Source organism: Prionailurus viverrinus, chromosome C2 (assembly GCF_022837055.1).
Source record: "Prionailurus viverrinus isolate Anna chromosome C2, UM_Priviv_1.0, whole genome shotgun sequence".
Lineage (NCBI taxonomy): Eukaryota > Metazoa > Chordata > Mammalia > Carnivora > Felidae > Prionailurus > Prionailurus viverrinus.
In genome coordinates, this window is record NC_062569.1 from 15,183,383 (window position 1) to 15,206,621 (window position 23,239).

The 23,239-nt window shown below is 40.2% G+C and overlaps 1 protein-coding gene across 5 annotated transcripts in view; it reads left to right on the forward strand.

Moving 5' to 3' along the window:
* The first annotated feature begins 325 nt into the window (after positions 1-325).
* SLC4A7 (solute carrier family 4 member 7) overlaps positions 326-23,239 on the forward strand; it is a 111,712-nt gene continuing 88,798 nt past the window's right edge. For 2 of the 5 annotated variants that reach the window (XM_047874227.1, XM_047874226.1), the window contains exon 1: positions 326-618. In XM_047874227.1, the coding sequence (XP_047730183.1) occupies positions 571-618 (48 nt within the window). In that variant the 5' untranslated portion in view covers positions 326-570. Of the gene's footprint in view, positions 619-5,218; positions 5,243-23,239 lie in introns of those variants that run through there. The other 3 variants (XM_047874225.1, XM_047874223.1, XM_047874224.1) reach the window with 3 other exon arrangements.

Sequence of the window (23,239 nt, forward strand, 5' to 3'; positions counted from 1 at the left end):
AAGAGGGGCGGAGCCTCCTGAGGAGGCGGGGCGGCGGCGGCGGTGGCGGTGCACGCGGAACGCCGCGAGCCGCCGATTGGCTGGGACGGACGCCCGTCCCGCTTCCCTCCCGCCCCGTCTCCGGGTGGCCTCGCGGCGGGGCCCGCAGGCGCGCAGAGCGGGCTGGCGGTGCCAGACTGGCAGGGGGCGTGACGAGGGAGGCGGGGAGGGGGCGTGTCGGGGCGGGCCCCGGGCGCCGCGCGCGTCACGGCCTGCGGCCCCGCCCCCGGGCCCTACGCGGCTCACTCCTCCTCCCCCGCCTCGTCCTCCCGCTCGCTCAGTTCTCGCTCCACGTTCCACGCCGCGGCCTCGCTCCCCCGGCGAGAGCCAGCCCTGCGGCCGCCGCGCGCACCCGCCGCCCCGCGTCTCCCGCGCACGGCTCTCCCCACGCGCGCGCCTCGCTCACGGACGCACGTTCGTTTCCCTTCGCGCGCCCGGGTCTCGGCGGCGGCGGCGGCGGCGGCGGCGGCGGCGGCGGGCGGACCGCGCGGGGCAGCTCCGTAGCGGCCGCCGCGGGCTGGCCGGCGGGCCATGGAGGCGGATGGGGCCGGCGAGCAGATGAGACCGCTACTCACCCGGGTAATGAGCGGGGTGAGGGCGCCGCGGGCGGCAGGGCTGCTCGGCGGGGGTGGGGGAAGCGCGGAACGAGGCAGACAAAGGCGGGGGCGCGGCGGCCGTCGCGGTCCGGCCACCTCGTCCCGGGCCCGGCGCCCCTCCGCCGCCCCGCAGCCGGCGCGCCTCGCCATCCCCTTTGTGTGGCCGCCCGGGGCGCGGGGGCGAGGGGGCGGCGGCGGCGGCGGCGGCGGCGCCCAGGAGGCCCGAGTGGGGGCAGCCGGCAGCGCGCCGCGGGCATCCTCGCCACCCGCATCCTCGGCGCCCTGCGGGGCCGTCCGTCAGCCCTTGACCCCGACCATCTCTTCCTTTCTCTCCGCAGCGCTCGCCTCCCTTATTCCCGGGCGTGCTCCCCGGCCGGGGGTCTCGGTTCCGGTTGCCTTGGCGCTGGAGTTCAGATTAGCCCCTCGAAAACCCATCTTTCCTCTCCCTCTAAGCGCGGCTCCACCTGTTTCTAGCCCCAGGCAGTGGTGAAGAGTTGGGGTGGATCTTTTCCCTTCTTGCGCGTCTCCGCACCCGGTCCGCGCGGTGTGCTTTTGTTCGGTGAGTTCTCCGGCCGCGTGGACGAGCTGCCTTCGCAGCCGAGGCTGCTTTTCGCTGCTGACTCTGCCTGGTCCGCCTCCTCTTTTGGCGAGAACCAGGGGAGTAGCCTCCTGCCGCAGGCCAAATAGAAAGAGGAGAGTGTCCTGAGCTCTGCGAGCTGCTCCTTTTTCAATCAGCCTAGCAAAATCCCGTATCCCGGTGGCTTTCGCTTCAGGGTTAGAGGGGACTGGGGGTGGGCTTGCAGAAGGCCAGCGTTCCCATTTAGGATGCTGGACGGGCGGCCCATGCTCGACAAACTGACTTCCTGCTCTCATGGAGAATACATGTGTCCCCACACTTGTGATTCTCCTCTCTCTCCGTAGTTCCTGACTCAAACGGCATGGAAGTGTTGTAAATTTTCCGCTTCCAATTCTTACTCTGTGACCAGCAGAGGAGGGAAGGATGCAGTGAAAATTTTCCAGTCTTTCACAACTAACAGGAAAATTGCTTTTTGTGTGTTTTTATTCGCGTTTTTAACCAGCCGCCCCCCCCCCCCCCAGTCTTTTTTTAAAGATTATTGTAAGGCCCTGGAGAGTAGTCGTTGATTATTATTTCAGTATGTTCACCTACAAATTCTCAAATCATGGAGGAAAAGGGAGTCTCCAGACAGTGAAGTCATTTAGCAGTGGTTTTGGGGAGGATCAAGTCACAGTGGTGGTAATGGAATACTGGAAACTCGTTCTAAGGAATCTTCCGTAATTCTTTGTGTGACATTTGAATAAACTGCATTTTGGAGGTCTGTCTTTCTTTCTTTTAGCACTTTCTCTACTAATGTGTATCAAATACAGTGTTGTCTGTTCTTAGATTTGTTTGCAAATTTTCAGCTTAGAGCAGTTAAAGAACATTCTAGTTTTCATAAAACTGGATAGAAATTATGATGTCTTCTCAGATATTGGCTGCTTAGCTATCAAAAGAAGCATGCTAGGGGCATCTGGGTAGCTCAGTCTGTTAAGCCTCCGACTTCAGTTCAGGTCATGACCCCATGGTTCCTGTGTTTGAGCCCCGAATCAGGCTCTGTGCTGACAGCTCAGAGCCTTTAGCCTGTTTCAGATTCTGTGTCTCCCTCTGTCTCTGCCCCTGCCCAGCTCGCACTGTGTCTCTCTCTGTCTAAAATCAATACACGTTAAAAAAAAAAAAAGGCATGATAATGCTATTGCCTTCCAAATCATTCATTCATTCCTCATTGTAATAACACTTAGAACCTATTGTGTAATATCCAACAAGACAGAACCAACTCTGCACTAATGAAACTTACATCCAAATGAATGACAAAGAAATTATCAAGCACTTAATAATGGCATGGCAGGGGAGCACTTTGGAAGGGTATACTTTCTAAATCTTTGGGAAAATAAGACTTGGCCACAGTAAACATACAAGTCAGTAATAGAAATCAAATGTAATAAACTATCACACAGTCTAAAAATAGAATGAGAGAACCGTAGAACTGTGGTTTATGGAGTATGAACACTGTAACTTGAAAACTGGGAAGAGAGGAACTATTTGTATCAATAAAGTTATATTTTCTCATCAGTTTTCCCCTGGTAAATAAAGTCAGAAGAATGGAAGAGTATGATACTCATCAGTCATTACTTCTCCAACTGGCAACTACTTAGCATAGCCAAAAAAGTAGAATAAAATTAATATTCATCAAATGCTATCTTGGGTATGTGATTATGCAAAATTTTTGAATAAATTGGTGGCAGTATATATGACTCTGAACCAAGTTCATCTGTTCCATAATTTCGGCTCTCAGGTTTCTTCTGCTTCTAAAATTCTGTAATTTTCATTGATCATGGTTTTGGGATAGGAGGAAAGTCATTTATCTTATAAAAATGCAACTTTTGTTTGCTTTATTACAAAAACGTATTGCAGGCTTCTCTTTGGAATTGACTTGAACCATCAGTCGTATTTTCTCGTATAGGTTAAATACTCTGTTACAACAGACAGCACTGGTTAGAAGGTTCCCAAGTTTTGACAATTGTTCGTTCTTTTAGGCAGTACATTATTTAATACAGTTCTGTTACCACTGAAATTTTCAGGCTGCTCCATGAATTTTGTTGGTACACAATTTCATTCATTTCATGGGTATTGTGATATCTCCTAGGTGCCAGGCACTGGGGTATGGGCACACAAGGTAGACAGAGTCCTAACCTCATTGAGTTTACTTTGGCGTGTGTTAGTGAACACAGTGATAGCCATTTGCATTCCTGCTAATTCCATTTGTGAGTGCCAGTTAAAACATTTTCCTGAGTCCATTAGAGACACTTTTAAAAAAGTAGTCATTAGAATAAATAAAAGCTACTAACAAACCAGGATGAATTCAGTGGTGATTGGCAAGTAGAAGGTTTTTTCGGTAGGTCTGTAAGTAAGCATACCCTTTGGGATCTGTGGTTAGGTATTGATAGCTCTGGAGATCATATGTACCCCACGCGTATTATCAGAATTTTCGTTACCTTTCGGCCTGTAGTTGGTTTGTTTCTCTGCACCACGATCTATGGAGTTGTAATAAAGGGAGAGATAGGAAATCTCATCCATTCAAATTAAGCTGTGGGACAATTGAGTTGGATTGAAGAATTGCTTTATTTGGTAATTGAGACCGAGAAGTACACAGGTTTTCTTCTAAGGGAGCTTAGGGTATGAAAATTAGAATATTTTGTTACACTAGACTCCTGTTACTTGAGTAGGTTAAAATCGAAAGCCAAAGTAACCTGTTGTTAGAGGAACCTGGTTTATTTTAGTGGTATGTGGGTATGAACCAATATATTCTAAAGCCTTAGTAGTTAAACTTGTCAACATCCTGTAATGGGTTGTTTTTCTTCCTCTTTCCTTCCCCTTCTTTCTTACTATATTTCATCACAAATATGATGTTAAAGTGGATAGAATCTGCAGTTCACAAAATGGGCCATTTACATAAAGGAACATACAGGTGAGTCTAAGGGTTAGTGTTACACATTAGGCAGTGTGGTTTTTGATTCATATTGTAGCTTTCTCTTATTGATTGTGGAGTCTCCTATAGTTACCAGTTTTATGGATACAGTATTTCAAATTTTGCAGTAAGCACGTATTAGTAATAAAGATCTGTGTATGTATGTGTAAGGGTGCAGCAACTCACTCCCCCGCCCCTTTTTAAACCTCCTTTTGAAACAAGAGAACTTGGTTCCTGTACAAAGCAGGTAGCTATTCCAGTATTCTAGCTTGTAATGAAGTTTGCCTCTGTTTTTGTTTAGCAAGCAACTTCATGTATTTTGTTGAGTGATACTCATTGAATTACATAACTTGGGGAGACTTTGATGATTATTTGTAACTATGATGATAAACCGTGAAGGGGTCTATGGTTGGCATGGTGCTAAGACAGTGTTTGGTAGTGTTGCTGTTAAGTCTTCCTGAGGGCAGAGGACTTAGCCTGGAGTAGTGCTAGGTTTCGAAATTAGTGACTCTTTGCCTCCCTGGGCTAGACATTTTTAAATGACTGATGGAGGATGAGAGTGGCCAAAACTTTTTGTCAATGCTTGGTTTATGAAGATAATGTGATTCTGATGTAAATGTGCATTGTTATCTGGAGCTGATTTGCCAGTGCAGAAAGGCTCTAGATGGGCTATTCCAAGCAGATTTTCATATTTACTCCAAAGAGGATATTTTTAAATATTTTAATTTTTATTAAGCCATAGTTTGGATTTTAGTAAGTTTAAGCAGGGTTTTTTTTTTTTTTTTTGAATAATATCCACGTGAAGGGTAAAGCATAGTCTGCCTTTCATAATGAAGTAGGAAAAACACTTTAATATTTTAACCATTTCTTTTTCTTTTGTAGGGAATATGTATATTAGTGTCATTTGGTTTTCATTTTGTTCACATGTCAGTGTAGAATTGTCTTCTCTTTCTATATTCCTGGATTATACTGCTTCTTTTTTGTCAGATTGCCCGATTTGGAGAAGCTGTTGAATTCTGTATCATCTCTGACTAGGAACTTGGGAATTGGATGTACCTTTGGAAATGGATTCACATGTGTAAGGTGGCTATACTTTATTTTATATCATAGACAAGAGTGTGGAATGGTTTCTCAGAAGAGCATGAGAAGGGTAAACATGATACGTATAATCTCTTTCTCAGAATTTGCCATAGCATATAATTAACACGGTGCTTGTATGTTTGGTGCATGTTCTTTTATATATAGGGTGTTTTCAGCTTGATACCATTCTTTATTCTGGAAAAATACTGAAGATACTCACACAGATTCTTACCTTGGGAATTGATGTACTCAACAAAGATAGGAATGAAGCAAATTCATATATAATAGACTGTATTCCCATTGAGTTCCATGGAAGTATTGGAGATGTTTTCATTTAAAAAAAAAAGTTCTGTCAAGCAACAAATTTTGGGGAGCACCTGGGTGGCTCAGTCGGTTGACCATCTGACTCTTGATTTCTCCTCAGGTCATCATCCCAGGGTGGTGGGATTCAGCCCTGTGTTGGGCTCTGCACTGGGCTTGGAGCCTACCTGAGATTCTTTCTGTCTCTCTCTCTCCCTCTGCCCCTCTCCCCCGCTCACATACGCGTGCTCTCTCTCTCTCTCTTTCTCTCTCTCTGTAAAATAAAAAAATACCATTTTTGATAAGAATTTAAATCAGAAATTTCCATTCTATTATAGTTTGGCTGCTGGGATACCATCATGATCTAGAAAACATCTTTCCTTTTTAAAAATTGTAGTACTTTTTAATGTTTGCCATGGGTGGATGGGGTTTTGGGGGGAAGGAAGTTGTCTGGGAAGAGAGGGAAGAAGGGTATTACTGAACTCTTTGTTTGAATTACAACAGATGCCCCTTGTAAGCAGATTCAAACTTCAGCACAAGGCTCCATGAGAGGAGCCTGGTCTGGGCTTCAGCCCCCACTGGCCCTCTCCTTGGAATGCCCTTCTGCCCTTTTGCCCTCCTGTAGGGTACCAGTCCCAAATCAGATGTGGTAGTCCTGCGTTTGTCACTTTTCGATTTAATACTTCTCTCTCTCTCCTAATCATTTCACCTGCTAGACTGTAATCATGCTTGGGGATTTTTTGTTCTACATTTAAAACTCCTGGAATTTTTTCCTCCCCTGGGCATTCACGTTGTCACATTCAGATCTGCAGCAGAATTGTATTTCTGGTAGATACTGCTGTCTAATGTGAAATGCATTTCATTCTGAAAATCCTTGATCTTGAGATCATATTGTACAAAATGAATTAAAGACCAACTTTCTTAATCCTGTAAGAATCTAATGTATTTGTTTAAAATGGGAGCCACCTGTGTAAAAATAAGACTACAACCCCTCATAACCGTTTCCACAGTTATTTAATAGGATTTACTTTGTGTGATATCATTAATTGTTAAACATGATCCCTTTTGAGGGTGCTTTATTTGCTTTACATCAAGGTACACTTCGTGGTGAATTCTGTGCTGTTTTTTCATTAGCTCTGGGTTCTGTCCTAGCATTTGAAATATCAGTGAGGCCACAGATAATATAGCACTTCTATTCAAAATTACTTTTAAAATAGATAAGACCATGGGGACTGTGGTCCATGAATTCCCAGACACTGGAAAATTTTATGCTTGTATGCATTCTTTGTAGGCGAGGATCAGGTAGCTTTACATCGAGATCTCAAAGGGGTTTATAATCCAAAAAATAGCTAAGGAATACGTAGTCTAAAAATTGGCTTAGCCGGTTTCTTTAACGTTCATAGTAGTCTTACATTTTGTTTAAATAGATGACAGTAATTATATATGCCCCAGTATTTGCTAAAGTTTGTTTTGTGGAATACTTCATCTATAGCAGGTTTGGCCAAAGAACTACTCTGTAGCCAGATAAGTTTGGGAAATGTCACACAGTATACATTTTGGAGATTCATAATGCATAATGGTATATTAAAGGCTCTGTGAAATCCTCTAATAAATACATTAAACTTTGGGGAGAGAATGCAGCCATGTGAAGTGGAAATTTCTGATGGTTATTACAAAATATGAACAGTAGGTCACTCATCTGTTTTATTACAGGTCTAAGAAAACAAGTCCTGTGAGAGGATAATTCACTTGGTTACAGTGGCAGGAGAGATTTGAAAAAAAAAAAAAATGTATCACTTAAGAAGATGTTTTGGAAGCAACCTGATAGGGGCTGGTTGAATACATTATGGTATATCCACAGAGTGGGGTACTACGGCTCTTAAAAAAAAAGGTGGGGGGGGAAGATGTCTTTGTACTGATGTGGCAGATCTCTAGGATAAATTGATGGAAAGAAGCAACGTGAGGGACAGAGGGCACTATACGGCGCCTTTTCTTTAAGGGGGATAATAAGAACATATAGTTGTATTTACTAGGATTTTTATAAATACACTGGAAAGGTAAATAAAAATCTAGCAAGAAATGGTTGCCATAGAGAGTATGAGGGAACAGGACCTGAGGCAGGGGTAGGGACAAAACCAGTGTGCCCCTTTCTATGTAATTTTGGATTTTGAACCTCGCAAACATAGTAGCTATTCGGTAAAAGAGGGGATGGTTTCTTATGTCACTTTATGTCATGGGTTAACATATTTCGTGAGAGACATATGGCTTGATGTAGTCTAATATGTTATGAACTGCTTAACTTTAACTTAGAAAGGGAGTCGTGAACACACGACTGTCGGTAAAATCACATGCTACATGCCTGCTGGTGTTACCGAATGTCCGAGTCCTTTGGCACCTTTGGGTTTGCATGTTACCGATGTCCTGATTGTCCTCTCACTTTCACCTCATTTCTGTCCAGGGACTTAGACTGTGGAAGAGCCAGTAGAAGCCAGTGGGAAGACACTGAGGATGCTGTTATACATGAAATGCCTTAGGCATAGGAAAAGAGCTGTTTGGTTGTATATTTTTTAAACTTAGAATTTTCCTTTGCAATTTTTATACTTACCTTCAATCGAGGATCATAAATGTTAAAAAAAAAAAAAAATCACCCAGACTAATTACAATGAATTGTTGAGATTACAGTGGTGCAGTGGCAGGGGGGCACCATTCATGCTGTTTTCCTGGTTTTGCTCCAGAAGGCACCATTTACGCTGAGTGGTACAGCTGCTTCCCCACAGAGCTGTGTGACCTGGAAGTGCTGTGGGAGGACAACACTATGACTGTGCCTTCCTCACGTGGGAAGTGTTGATCCTCAGGCTGGATTGATTAATTCACTAATTAACTAATTTTAATTAGTTAAAAAAGCTAGTTAAAAATAAGACTAAAATGATTTCTGTTTAGCTAGGGTTTTAATTTTTTTAAACTTTTTAAAAGTTTATTTATTTTGAGAGAGAGAGAGAGAGAGAGAGAGAGAGAGGAGGAGCAAGAGAGGGGCAAAGAGAGAGAGAGAGAGAATCCTAAGCAGGGTCGGTGCTGTCAGCACAGAGCCAGATGCCGGGTTCAGTCCCAGGAACCCTGAGATCATGACCTGAGCCAAAACCAAGAGTCAGATGCTTAACCGACTGAGCCACCCTGGGGGCTCTTCTGTTGAGCCAGGTTTTAGAAGTCAGTAACTTGGAAAAGAGAATCTTTTCTTTTCTTCTCTTGAAAGTATTTTTCTATTTGAGTGTAAACCTCCGTGGCATTCCTAGACTTCCCAGCACCTGAGATGGAATAATGAAACCTCTTCCAGTGGGCACGCTGGATAAGGAGGAGGAATGCTGTGATTCTCACGTTGGGAATCGCTAATCGAGGACTTGGGGGTTTTGTCCTTTGCTCTGGGGGCAAGGGAAGAACAGGTAACTGACTCTTTAGAGAAAGCCTGCTTTGAGCTGTGCATCTTATTAGGCATCTTTTAATCACTTATTATCCCTCTTACAGGTGGGAACTCCTGGGCAGAGAGATTTTCTGAAATTTCCCAGTCCATACAATTAGTAGGAGGCTAAGCTGAGATTTGAACTCATGGTCGATGCGAAATCGCTCGTGTTCCGTATCTCATTATTCTAGAGTAATCCGTGATCCCTGTTTGTCCATGCCATTTAACATTAATCACATTAGATCATTTTACATGTATGATACTTTGAAAGCCTTAGATAATTGAGCCGAGTTTTATAGTTAACAGCTTTTATTACTGTAACTTTTGTGAATTTGTTGCTAATATTATAGAAATTAAGTATTTAAAAGAAATTTGCCTCTTTGCCTCCAGATTCAGGAAATCTGAATTTTTCTGGATCATTGTTGAATGAATCCTCCTTTAGGTCTCTTCCCACAATTAGGTCTGTTCTGTGGTTTAACGTGTAGAAAATGTTCAGTGACTGTTCAATGAATGAATATAAGGATAATGTCATGAACTCCTAAGATTTGAAGCTGAATATGTTCCTAGTGAGTTGTTCAGTCAGTTAAGAAATTATATAGCTTCTGTCTGGTGGTGTTACCATGAAGCAAAAGACTCTTACTTTGCCAGTAGAAGAAAATGTTTTTTGCCTTTGTTCTGTTGTGGCGGATGGGGGTGGGGGGGGGGTGGAGATATTGAATAAATACAGTTTGGAGTGATCCCAGAGTAAGAGTACTTAATATTTTTTTACCCTGAGATACAATTTCAGGCAAGTGAGTGTTAAGCACGTTAAAATGAAAATTTTATGGCTCAGTATATTTTCACAAGTTCTAAATACATTTAAATGGATTGTTGGAAAAGAGTGCATTGGTATTTTACTTGTATAGTAACACTTGTGTAATATTTGCTTTATGAAAATCTGTGACATTTCATGTATATAATTACAAAAGGACCAGTAGCAAGAAAAGGGATCTTCAAGCCCAGATACAATGTCAGCTGCTATATATATTGGTTCGAAATTGTGCTGTTTCTCTAAATTCTTTAGAATTATTACTTACATAAAAGAATTTTTGTTCTGTTCATTTGCTTTAAATTTTATGATTTTGTGGTTTGTGGGCTTTCTTCCTTCCTGGATCCCACCTTCCTGACTTCCCAGTCCATGCCTTCCTTCCTGGACCCCGCCTTCCTGACTTCCCAGTCCACCTTCCTGACTTCCCAGTCTGTGCATCCGTGTTTGCACAGGTGCCATAACTGGCCAGTGCCCTGGCTCAATAGAGTCCTTTCAGTAATATTCTGTACTTAGTTTTGTTTTGTTTATAATTGTTCCCAGATGACCTTCTAACACGTTGAGGAGGAGTTTCTTTATCCATTTATGCACGTACCATTAGCAGTATCCTCAGGATAAGGTTCTGCTGTGAGCCTGTTTAAATCTGGGCAGTTGGCCTCCCTTTTGTTAGGAATAAGGGATTCATTCAGACCAAAATTGGCCTTTATGTGGTCTTACATTTTAGCTTATTGAACTGTTTTTATTCAGTAATAGGAAATTCACGAAATAACCACAAGTCCCAAGCCTTATTTTTAAGACAAGGTAAAATTTGGATGTAGCCTAACCTTAGACCCTGGTGTGACAAGTACACGCTTGGGTTTGAGACACACGTCGGGTTCCCATACATCGTCATCTGCCACCAGGTGGCCTTGGGCAACTAACATCTTTGAATCTCATTTTTCTCATCTATAAAATTGAAATTATAATACTTACAGGGCTTCTTCAGGATCAGGGAAAAGCATATAGTGTGCATAAAATGCTGAATGTGCCTGTGGAAACTTGTAATTAGTAACCATCGTATATTTTTATGAAATGTCTCATGTAACAGAATTCTAAAAGAATTAGTCTCCATATTGACTGAAGAAGTAGAAAACAAAGTCTTAACTATCCTTAATTTCTGGCATTGAGATCTTCTAGATAGCTCTGTGGGAAGGAATTATGTATTGGGAAAAACTCAGTCCTCTTCCTGTATTTTTCCTTTTCTCTCACATGACTGCCACACTTACAACACTTCTGACGACAGATGTGTGTGTGTGGGGGGGGGGGGTGGGGGGGTCCTCCTACCAGTCAATGCTGTGGCTCTAGCTGGGTGTTACAATTTAACTCCATTCTGGCACTGTCTACCGGGAGATAGCATCAGACCCCACAAGTTAAGCACTCTGACTCACAGTTGCCCCTTCTGATGTCAGTTGCCAGTCTAGGTTGTCACCTGTCCTTCTGACCGATCAGCTGTACGGTGGAGGTTCCCATGACCCCTTCTTGGATTCCATTGACTTGCTAGAGCAGCTTACAGAACTCAGGAAAAGTTTGTTCACTTTTGCCAGATTATTCTGAAAGGGTATATGGTAGAGGACCCAGATGAACATCCAGATGGAGGAGATGCATAGAGCGAGGGGTGCGGCAAGGGCTGGTGGAGCTTCTGTCCATTAAGAGTGCCACTGCCACTCTCCCGGCACCTCCACCCACGTGTTTGGCCACCCAGAAACTCTCCAGACCCTGTACTTGGGGAGTTTTATGGAGGCTTCATCGCGTTGGCATGACAATCGTTAACTCCATTTCCAGCTTCTCTCCCCGCTCTGGAGAGTGGGTTGGGGCTGAATTCCAAGCCTCTCATCATGGCTTGGGCTTTCTGGTGACCAGCCCCCATCCAGGAGCCACCAAGAGTTACCTAGTTAGAACAAAAGACCCTACTGTCATGCAGGAAATTCCAAGGGATTTAAGACTTCTGTGTCAGGAACCAGAGACAGAGACCAAATGTTAGAAGGAAAGATGCCTCTGGTGCCCTTATCATTTACAAGATTATGAGGGATTTAGGAGCTCTGTGCCAGGAACCAGGGACAGAGACTAGTATATATTTTGTTCTGCTACCTCACAGGTTAGGTGGTGGTTTATTGCCTTAAGCACCAAACTTAAGATATTTTGACAAAACGTTTAGACGTTTAAAGCATAATACGATTTTTTGATTTAAATAATTTTAACCATTTGACAGAACATTTGAAATGTGATATGTGTGTCTCCTTTTAAAAATGAGTACTGATCACTAGTATTAGGCTGTTGTGGTCTGTTAAAATCTTATTTTAATTATTTTCTTTTGTCATTGAATTTCTTAACGTGTTTTAAAGATAACAGAGGAAGTCACAGAGTCATTTAAATGTGGGTGGGGAGGAGAAGGGTTTTGTATTGTGTCACTCTGTGATATACAAATCTTGCCTCTTCAGATGGTCTTCTGATTCTTGACTTGTTATAGATAGTTGAGGTTACTAGATTGCTTAATTCTGTTTTCAGGAGATCTTGTTGTATCTTATTAGTGTTAGATTTTCAGAATTTAGTCTGTAGGGTATTGCAGTATAGAAGAATTTAGCACACTGCTTGGCAGAGTAGGTATGATAGTTCCTAATTGTTATTCTGCTAAGGCTCAGTGACAAGAAATTTTATGAGTTTATAGTTTCATCTTAAATTTAATTGTCATTTATATTTTTTCTGTAATCTGAAATAACAAGAATTATTTCAGTACAAGTGTACTTAATTGGATAAAGTGAGGCTTCTGAATTTTGCATATATATGTACACATGTACATATATAGGTACACATACACTCTCATATACATGAGTATGTGTTAATCTGAACCATTGGATCACTAAACAATTTAGAGATATTTAGGAATTTTCAGATTACCTGTAGCATTGAATTTTAATGGGTTATATTAGTCAAGATACCATTCTACCACAAAAATGTGATTTCTCAAAAGGTCCTTATTGTAGGAATTTTAAGGTAATGCAGTTTGTTTTAAGGAGGTCATGTAAGGGGGGCACGTGGTGGCTCAGTTGGTTAAACATCTGACTTCAGGTTCATGGGGTTGGGCTCTGTGCTGATACCTCGGAGCCTGGAGCCTGCTTTGGGTTCTGTGTCTCCTTCTCTCTGCCCCTCCCCTGCTGGTGCTCTGTCTCTGTCTCTGTCTCTCAAAAGTAAATAAATATTAAAAAAAAAAAAAAAAAAAAAAAAAAAAAAAAAGGAGGTCATAGACCATTGTCAGTTGCATTTTTTGTTTTGTTTTGTTTTGAGATTGATGTTTTCTTACCTCCATTTTTCAAGCTACTTCAAATCTTTTTTAAAAACAGTTTTAGGGTGCCTGGATGGCTCAGTCGGTTAAGTGTCCAACTCTTGATTTTGGCTCAGGTCATGATCTCATAGTCATAAGATCAAACCCCACGTGGGGCTCTGCGCTGAATGTGGAGCTTGCTTGGGATTCTCTCTCCCTCTCTGCCCCTCCTCAGCTCACGTGCTCGCTTTCTTTCAAGAAAAAAAAAATAGTTTTGATAGAGGTAAGATATAGATAAATAATTTTATTGATTAAAAGCCAAAACAGTATTTTACTATAATAACATAGTTGTTATAGCAACGTGTGGGCTCACCCAGAATTAGAATCATATTGGAAGTGTGTTAGGGAGAGGTGGGAGATAAGGTCATAAAGGGAGTGAGGGAAAGAATTTTCAGGTTAAATTTCATCATTTTAGATCACAATTTAAAAATACAAATTGCATGTTTTACATAATTGCATTTACTACTCAGTTTTTAGATGTTAATTAATTTTGCTATCATGTCCTAATTGCATAGAGTTAGCAATAAATGGGTTTGAAAGGTTAAGTGGTGAATATTGAGTGGATTAGCCACGAGGGATTGTTTTATACTTATGGTGCCAGTGCCTCCTCACTTCCCGTTGTGAACTTCAAACAGTTAGGGGCAGTTTGAGATTTCTAATTTGGTGGCACTGAATCTCAGCTCATTGGGGGTTGCTGCATTTTCCTGCCTCTACAATAGGTAGAGGTATCTGATGGGAGGAGTAAATCATGTTCATTGAGAAAAATTTTTGTAGAGAGACAAAATACCATTTCAGCCTTATTTTTCAAACTGCCTCATGAGAATAACAATACATCAAAACAAATGAACATTGATAGGCTAATTTTGGTGGGACCTGTTGATTAGTGTTTGTTTAGTGTTTAATGCCTTGAATCTGGAGTAAACAGCTTTTGCTTTAGTTTGTTGTCTGAAATAAATGAACTTGACCATTGTATTTTAGATCATAGGACTAGGGCCTTTAATCAAAACTTTTTACTCATGGTGTAGATGGTGAATTAAAATGTTAATTTTTACCCTTTTTTACTTTGTCCTCCATTATTCAAAATAGTTATGAAGCTAAAACCCTGAGTAGCCTCTGCTTGTCCGGCTTCTAAAGTAGGTATGATTAAATAAAATTTAGGAAGGATATTTAATGTCAGAATATTCATTCTCTGTATCTTCTCACTGTTTTCCAAGCTGTTATGATTTATTACTGGTTTGTAAAAATAATGTATTATATTATCACAAGCATTAAAAAAAAAAAAAGTAGAAAATACCAGACAGTACAGTTGGAAAAATAATTATTTTGTGAAACTTTTGTTACATATACATACATGGATGTAAACAGATAATGTGTGTACTATATTTCCAGGGGTTACTGTTAAGAAAAAAAATTGGAAATCTGTTTTTATAAGATTAACATTTCATTACATTCTTTTGAGATTTATATATACATATGTACATACACATGTATTGTTTTTTCATTTAAAATTTTAACAAGTCCAAATAAATGTCCAGATTAAACACTTATTTGATGTCTAAGTTAAAGCTACATCAAAAGGTTTTATACTGAAGAATTTAGCTTCTGGTTCCATGTACAATAAATGAGGCATAATGAGAAAGAAGTGCCTGTATGTATGTATGTATGTATGTGTATATATACACACACACACACATACAAATAAACAAGTAAAATATATAAATGTTTATGATATGTAAATAGAAAGACTTTCGTTTAGTCAGTTTGACCTACATGTACCTGAGACGTTATATTATTGTTAATGAGATGATCATTTAGAAAGGACTTGTATGGAAACCCCATGGAGAAAATCTTACCTTTAATACCTTAGCAACTGAATCAGTTCCTTAGTGCTACGCATTAACTGCTTTAGGATTTTATAAGAAGCAAGATGAGAAGCATGCACTGCTTAATGACATTAAACTGTAATTTTTAGATTTTATGTGTATGCAAATACACATACTTTGAGAAGGCTTAGAGGAAAACAGGTATTATTTGTGTATCTATAAGGATAATCCTTATAGACTTAGGTTTTTTTGGAGAGGGATCTGAAGGAGAGTCCATTTGTTTCAATAGGAACCAAATCCATTGATGTAGGGAGGCATGAGTCTGATTCTATTTGATCAGCTGTAATTTATTTTTTAAAGAAATCTCTATGCCCAACATGGGTCTTAAACTCAACCCTGAGATCAAGAGTTGCATGTGCAGCCAGGTGCCCCTATAATAAAGATTTAAAGACATTTAATAAAGATATTTTAATAAAGATGTCTCTAAAAGAGTTAAATTATTGTGCAAGGACTAGACAAAATGGTCATTTTTTCACTGGATCATCATGTTGGCACCTTAGCAGTGATTTACTTATTGACCTGTGCGTTGAGTTTATTTTTTTAAAGTTTATTTTTTTTGAGAGAGAGAAAGAGAGCACATGAGCGTGCACAGGCGAGGGGCAGAGGGAGAGGGAGAGAGAGTTCCAAGCAGGCTCTACACTGTCAGCAAGCCCAGCTCAGGGCTTGAACTCATGAACTGTGAGATCATGACTTGAGCTGAAACCAAGAGCTGGACACTTAACCAACTGAGTCATGTAGGCACACCCTGTGTGTTGAGTTTTAACTGGAAAGGTGGCTGTAGTGAAAATTTTCATATAAATTTTCATATAGTTGAAGTTTAGGCTCTTGATGAAGTTAAGTGTGTTTAGGCATGACTATCTTATGAGAGGTCCTCTAAAGCTGTTCTAGGACTGAGTTCCTTTACGAGGTATTCAAGCCTTGCCAATGTTTGAGCTTTTGACGACTGTTAGAAAAGTCTTCAATGGACCCAATGTAGGAATTTATGTTAGTTTCTATTTTACAGTGTCATTAATGTGATATACTCCTGTAATTCTTATTCTGTGAACCTTGAGACTCTTAATCTATCTTTCATTTTTGGTTTGTTTTCTGTTTTTGTCTATTGCCTGCACTTCCTATCCAGTTTAGAAACCATGACCCATATCTTCTGCCTCCGTTTTGTTGTTTGAGGACATTTATCATCATGTCTCTTGGTTTTTAATATTTTGGTAAATTCCTAATCCTCAGTCAGTTTACCTGTGCTGGAGATACTCAGAACAGCTGGAAAAATTAAATTACACAGCTTTATAGATGGGTACTCCTATACATTCCTGTTTCTTTCCTCTGGTTCCTCATGAAACATAGAAGATACTCCCATGTCTAATTATCTCCTGTTCTGTACAGTGGGCACATCAAACATTCTTGCTCTCTCCAGAATGTATCCTCTTGCCCCCTCAATCTTAGTAAATAGTGCTGCTTTCTTCACAGAGACAGTAGAGGAAACCAGAAGGAGCTTCATCCACTGTTTCTTGTTGGACAGCTCAGCTAGACCTTGTGGTGTCTTACATACGACTTAGAAAACCTTTTCTTCTGTGTTTCTTATCAATGAATGGCAAATTTGACTCAAATTTGAAAATGGGAGCATTGTCATGACTTTTCTTTCCGTCTGCCCAAACCCCAAATCCAGTGGATTCAGCATCCTATCTCTAGTCTCCTTTCTCCAAACTTCCTTTGATCATTGCAGTTCAGGCCTCTGTCTTCTTTTGCCTGTAATAATGTAGTATCTTTCCAGTTGGCTTCCAGTGTTAAAGAAAAAGTACCGTTTTGTTAAGGAAAAAGTTTCGACACTTGCTAAAGAAGGTAAAGCAGACTGTATTTAAGGGAGACTATCCTGATACGGGTGTAGTGGCCATACAGTGGAGAAGAGAGATTGGACCCAACCCTGAGTCTAATGAGGACAAGAGGCATTTAAATCCAAGAAGCAGGGATGGGGATCAGTGGGTGGAAAGTTACTAAGAGGAAACAGCAGAGGTAAGGGGGTCCTTATTAGACCGACTCAGCAGAATCTGGGAGGGAGGACAGGGTGGTCAGGTATCCAAGGTGGTCAGACATCAAGGATGAGGGATTTTCATTAAACTCATTTGTCAGGATTCTCACTCAAACTGGATTCTACAAGGACAGAGAGGAAACCCAAGGTCTGCTCAGAGAAGCCCGATTCAAGTTTGGTCAAAGGAGAGAGTCTTTGTCACCAGTTTCTACATTGTCACCTTGCTAGGGGATCTTGGTACCAGTGATTATAGTTCCCTTTTTAAAGCCTCTTGCTCTAAGGATGAATCTAAAACTTATCTGTGCCCTGGAAGGTCTGGCCCGTTTCCCTTTCTCTACCTTTTTTCTGCCTTGTCTGCTCTTTCCTCTTTCTTGTATTTCAACCATTGTCAAATTCGTTTAGTTATTTGAACACACTGGACTTTCTCATCTCTGGGTCTGGGTATATTAAATCCCTACTCCTAGCATAGTTCCCGACACATAGTAGGCACTCAGTAAATATCTGTTAGATGATTAAGTGAATAAAGGAATAAATGAAAGTATCTTGTAGTATAAGGATAGATATTAAAATCTCTGAAAAAAATACATAGATCTCCAAATGATTGAGGTAGTGAAAAGATACACTTAAAATCACATATCCAAATGGAGAATTTCTTAATAATGTACGGGCATTTTGGATAGTTACAATAGTGCTTTCAGTAAGATGCAGATTTGTATAAAATGAATGGAAAATCATTTGCATTGAAGAAACCCTTGATCTAAAGGATGGTGCTCCCATTTCCTTAGATTTAGGTTTGAATACTATCTGCTGGCTACATTATTGACTGCCTCCTCTGTCTCCTAGAATTCATGACCTAAGTCGCCATTTAAGTGAGTATGAAACCATTAACACCTGGAAAGACAAGTGACAGTAAGTGCCTTACCTATGCTGAAACCAGTTTTTTTTTTTTTAAACCTTTCAAAATATCCATGTTTTTAAATGAAAGCAAAAAAAAAAAAAAAGCCCTATGTGACTTGCATCAAACCTGTCTAGAAAGGAGTATTTCGTTTTTACCAGTAAGGATCTGTTGTACACATACAAAGTTAATAATTCTGTGTGAATAAAATTATATTTTCAAGGAGCTTAAAATTAGGTGGGAAATAGTGGTGAATACGTAAAGAATAAATTCAATTTCACTTAAATATAAAATGTAAAATTAACATAGGATGACTAGTGAAGACGGTCACATGATAGGATGGTTCTAATACCTAATATTTAATTGTTTTGTGCCTGGAACTTTTCTGAGCTCATAACCTTCATTATCTTGTTACATTGTTATAATTTATCAGTTGTAATACATACTACAGATAGAGGACACTGAGATTCAGTGAGATTAAGTAATTTGTCCAGTTTTGCCTAGCGAGTAGTAGAGCTGGGATTTGAATTGAGGTAATCTGAGTCTAGAATCTATATTCATTAATGTAATTAATGTTTTATCTGTAGCCAGAGTAAACTTGTTGACGGGTTGCATTACGTATATATAGGCACTGTTTTCCGTAGTATTTAGTGTTAATTTTATATCTAATGTAATTTATGGAGATAATTTGCTGGATTAGGTCATTAATTAGAAGCTGTTCCTCAAATATATGTAAGTCATTTTAATTAATGAAATTTTATGCAGTGTTTCATTATTTAAACATGATTTTGCTTTCTGAGTCCTACTTTATTTCTTCCTTAGCCACATATTCTAATGTTGCTGTTATTTTCCAGGTGCTCTGACCACTGCAACATGTACTTTTTGTCTTCCAAAGATACTATGTTTCTTGTTTGTTGTAGTTTCTTCTTTCTCTTTGTACTTGTCAGTTTATCTTTTAAAAAATTAGTATCGGGGCACCTGGGTGACTCGGTTAAGCTTCCAGCTTTTGGTTTTGGCTCAGGCTGTGATCTTACAGTTCATGAGTTTGAGTCCCGTGTGGGGCTTTGCACTGACAGCACGGAGCCTGCTTGGGATTTCTCTCTCCCTCTCCCTCTGCCCCTCCCTGGATTGCACTCTCTCTGTCTCAAAAAATAAATAAACATTAAAAAAATTAAAAATTACTATCAAGTTAGTGAATTTTGGGAGGGAGAAGAGGTAAACCCAAACCCAGTCTTTGATCTGTCATGCTCCTTGATGACCCAAGTCATTTTTCTTTACTTCCTTGCCTTTTGTAAGCATAAAATGAGTTACTATTGGAAGAAACCTTTATTTATTTATTTTTTTTCAGATAAAAATGTGTCTTCTGGGGTGCCTGGGTGGCTCAGTCAGTTAAGCATCCGACTTTGGCTCAGGTCATGATCTCACAGTTCATGAGTTCGAGCCCTGCGTCAGACTCTGTACTGACAGCTCAGAGCCTGGAGCCTGCTTTGGATTCTCTGTCTCCCTCTCTCTCTGCCCCTCACCTGCACCCTCTCTCTGTCTCTCTCTCTCAAAGATAAATAAATGTTAAAAAATGTGTCTTCTGTTAGAGAACAAATATGGAAAATATTGGAAGAACGTGAAATAAAATGACCATTTGTTTGAATTCAATTGAGTTAGTTGCTGAAAATACTTAAAGTTAGATGATGTGCTTTTCAACTTGAGGATAATTGCCTGATGAATTAATTTCATTGAAATTTGGGTCATTTGGAAGATAAATATTATCTTCAATCCATAAAAGAACTAGTATCAGAGGAAATAGCAACAACCATTTGTTGTAATGGTTAGAATTTGCTAGTTTATCTGCACAACAATTAAATTTGGCAACTTTTAATCTTAGATTTTTAAACTACTGTTTTATAATGGACAGCTTTTACCTTAGTAAGTGAAAACAAATAGAATGGTTTTGAATATTCCAGGCAGGATTCTTTGGTTGCCTGGGATCAGAAATCTATTTAAACTTGCTACAGTTAAAGAGATCTTTATTGCAAGTATGTAGAGTTTTTGCTGGGATCCAGGAAAAGCTGAACGCAAGCTTCAGAAAGGGAAGATGGCTTCAGAGCACAACCTCTCTAATCTTCCTCTTCCTCATCTCTGACACGTGGCTTCTTTATGAAGTGCCCCTTGAAGTCACTTGCGTCTTTTGTCCTCATCTGCTTCAATTTCTCCAGTTTTTTGTTGTCAAACTGACAGTCTCTAGTCTGGATCCTTCTAAGCAAGGTTGAGTCTATGACTTTTAATTTACCAGATTAACCAGATAACTCCCTTGTGGTGAAATGCATACAGGGAGAAGTTGTGATGATTTTTCTAGTGGATTCATTCAGTCGATTGGAGGAGTTAACGTAGAGATGCTCTGTATTTCAAAAACCACTTTGAAAGGGGAAGGTTTATAGGTGAATAAGTAAGGCCCGAGGACTTTTTTACAATGTCTTAAAGGTACACATATGTAAAAAGATTTCCATCCTGCCTTTATTTCTCTAAGAGCTACTATTATTAAAACTACAGTAGGGATAGTGTATACAGTAAAATTATCCATATGACATCCTTGGGATTCCTGTACACTGAGAACAAGTACCTTTCAGTAAGACCCTTCAAGCTCAAGATGCATTTCTGTCTGTAGAGTTCATTGCTAAATGCAACTTTTATATAAGGATGAAGGCTTCACTTTATGTTCGCCTCGGTGGGCATCCATGCTGACTTCTGAGGAAGAAGCTGGTAGATTTTGTTTGTTTTACTGATCTTAAAATACTAGAGATAAGTAATAGCTGTCAGGTGTTTCTAGAGCAGCGGTTCCTCAGTGGGTCTGCGTGTTGGGGTGTGTTTTGTCCCTTAGGACCTCTGGCGTTCCCGGAGACATTTTTGCTTATCGCAACTGGGGAGAGGGGGTTTGTGTGCTACTGGCACCTAGTAGGGAGAAGAAGGCAGATATGCAACTGAACAGCCTGCAGTGCACGGGACCTCTCCCTACAACAAAGAAGCATCCAGCCCCAAATGTCAGTGGTGCCCAAGTTGAGAAGCTCTGTTGTCTGGAGTCAAGGATCATAGAGCCAAAAAAAGGTTACAAGGTTCAAAAGAGACACGATTTTGGAGTTAAGCACTGGTTTTTGAATGCCTTAGGGGAAGTGAGAGAGGAGATCATTTCTACCAAAAGCCTGTGTGTAAATATATCTGAGTTTACTATATTAATCTGTATTTTGACTTTGGTAATTGTACTATATTTAAACCAGTTTTAGTTACATTTTAATTCTTACCAATCATACTACTTTTTAATTTCATAGGTATGTTTTCCTAATGGTAGTCCAAGATGAGACCTACAAGAATGAAAAATTCTTTGTAATTGACATTTAGGAGTACTATAAATGAGTATTTTCTTAGTGCAAATATGAATTGAACTACATCTCCTTCATCCCTAGCATTTACATGTGAAGTATTAACTGAGAAAAAGATGCTTTCCCAAGAACAGTTGCTACTTTTTATAATGATGTATTTTTTTTTTGAAAGTTTTTTTTTTCTTTTTTTTAAGATTTATTTATTTGAGTAATCTCAGCACCCAACATGGGGCTTGAACTCATGACCCTGAGATCAAGAGTCACATGCTCCACCGACTGAGCCAGCCAGGTACCCCAGAAAGTTTTTTGATAAAACGATTTTTACTTTATAGTGAAATATATTTGTGAACTAGATTCTTCAGTTCTTTAATTCTCATGAAATTGTAGATAAATCTCAAAATATTTTTAAAAACAAAATTCCTGAAAGGCTATAGGTATTTGAAATACTTTAAAAAAAAATGACTGTGTGTGTGGGGGGAGGTGCTGGGTGGCTCAGTTGGTTAAGCATCTGACTTCGGCTTAGGTCATGATCTCACAGTTTGTGAGTTTGAGCTCCGCATTGGACTCCGTGCTGACAGCTCAGAGCCTGGAGCCTGCTTCGGATTCTGTGTCTCCCTCTCTTTCTGCCCCTTCCCAGCTCGCACTCTGTGTCTCTTTCTCTCAAAAATAAGTAAACATTAAAAAAAAAAAAAAAATGACCGTAGGGTTGCCTGAGTGGCTCAGTCAGTTAAGCATCCAACTCTTGATTTTGGCTCAGGCCATGATCTCACAGTTCATGAGATGAAGCCCTGCGTCGGGCTGTATACTGACAGTGTGAAGCCTGGTTGGGATTTTCTCTCTCCCTCACCTCTCTCTGTCTCTCCTCCACTTATGTGCGCTCTCTCTAAAACTAAAGAAATTAAAAAAAAAAAAAAAAAAAGACTGTAAGTCTGCTTCACTATAACACATTGATTATTCAGTGTGCATTGTAAAATGCCCATATAAAAAAATATAGCTGTCATTTCCTAAATATTCTAATATATAAATGGAACAATTTATTCAGTAGCTCTGTACCGTCTGATCTGAATGACGTTAATAATGTTCAGGCTTCTTAAAGCAGCTCCCACAGAAGATTTTTCAAACCCTGAATTTCCTGCCTGAAACGTGAACTCTCCATTATCATTGGACATCCTGCATGTCTGACGATCGCCACCAGATGGTGATCTTATACGTTGATAAAGCCGGATCCTTGGTGAAAACTGAATTGGTTGCCCAAATTAAGCCATGTGAACTCAGCAGTGGTATTTAGGAATGGTGAAGGGTGTGGACTCGCTATGCTTCCCTCTGAAACATGTTTTAAAATGAGGTATGTTTTCATTTGTTTTGGAGGGTTTTTTCTTTTCTTGGCTCTTCGGTTCACGTTTATCTATGGGAAACCAAAGTAAAATAATATCCCCATAACTTTATTATAATACTGATGCTAATTTATTGTGTTAAAGTTTTTGCTTTTGATCGGAGTTATTTTATGGCTGTTACCAAATTTCTGATAGATTTAAAGTAGTATTTCAAAGTAATTAGGTGAGTGTGTTTGTGATTCAGTACATTTTACTTACAATTCCCTAAATGAGGCATAGAAGCAACTAAAGTTATATGTAGAACAAATAAAACTATATGTAGTTCAACTTCGGGGAAGGTGCGTGGCCTGGTGGAAAGAGCATAGGCTTTGAAGTCAGATGGCCGTGGATCGGAAAGTGATCAGCTGTGTTACCTTGCAGAGTTCTTGTGAGGATTGAAAATAAGGCTTGTAAGTGGCTCTCTGAAAAGTGCATCTCCCTGGAGGCAAATGGATGTGATTTAAAATTTTACCTTCTTCCAGTGTACCCTGTGGGGCCTTGGGAAAATGACTTAACTTTTTAGAGCCTAAGTTTCTTCTTT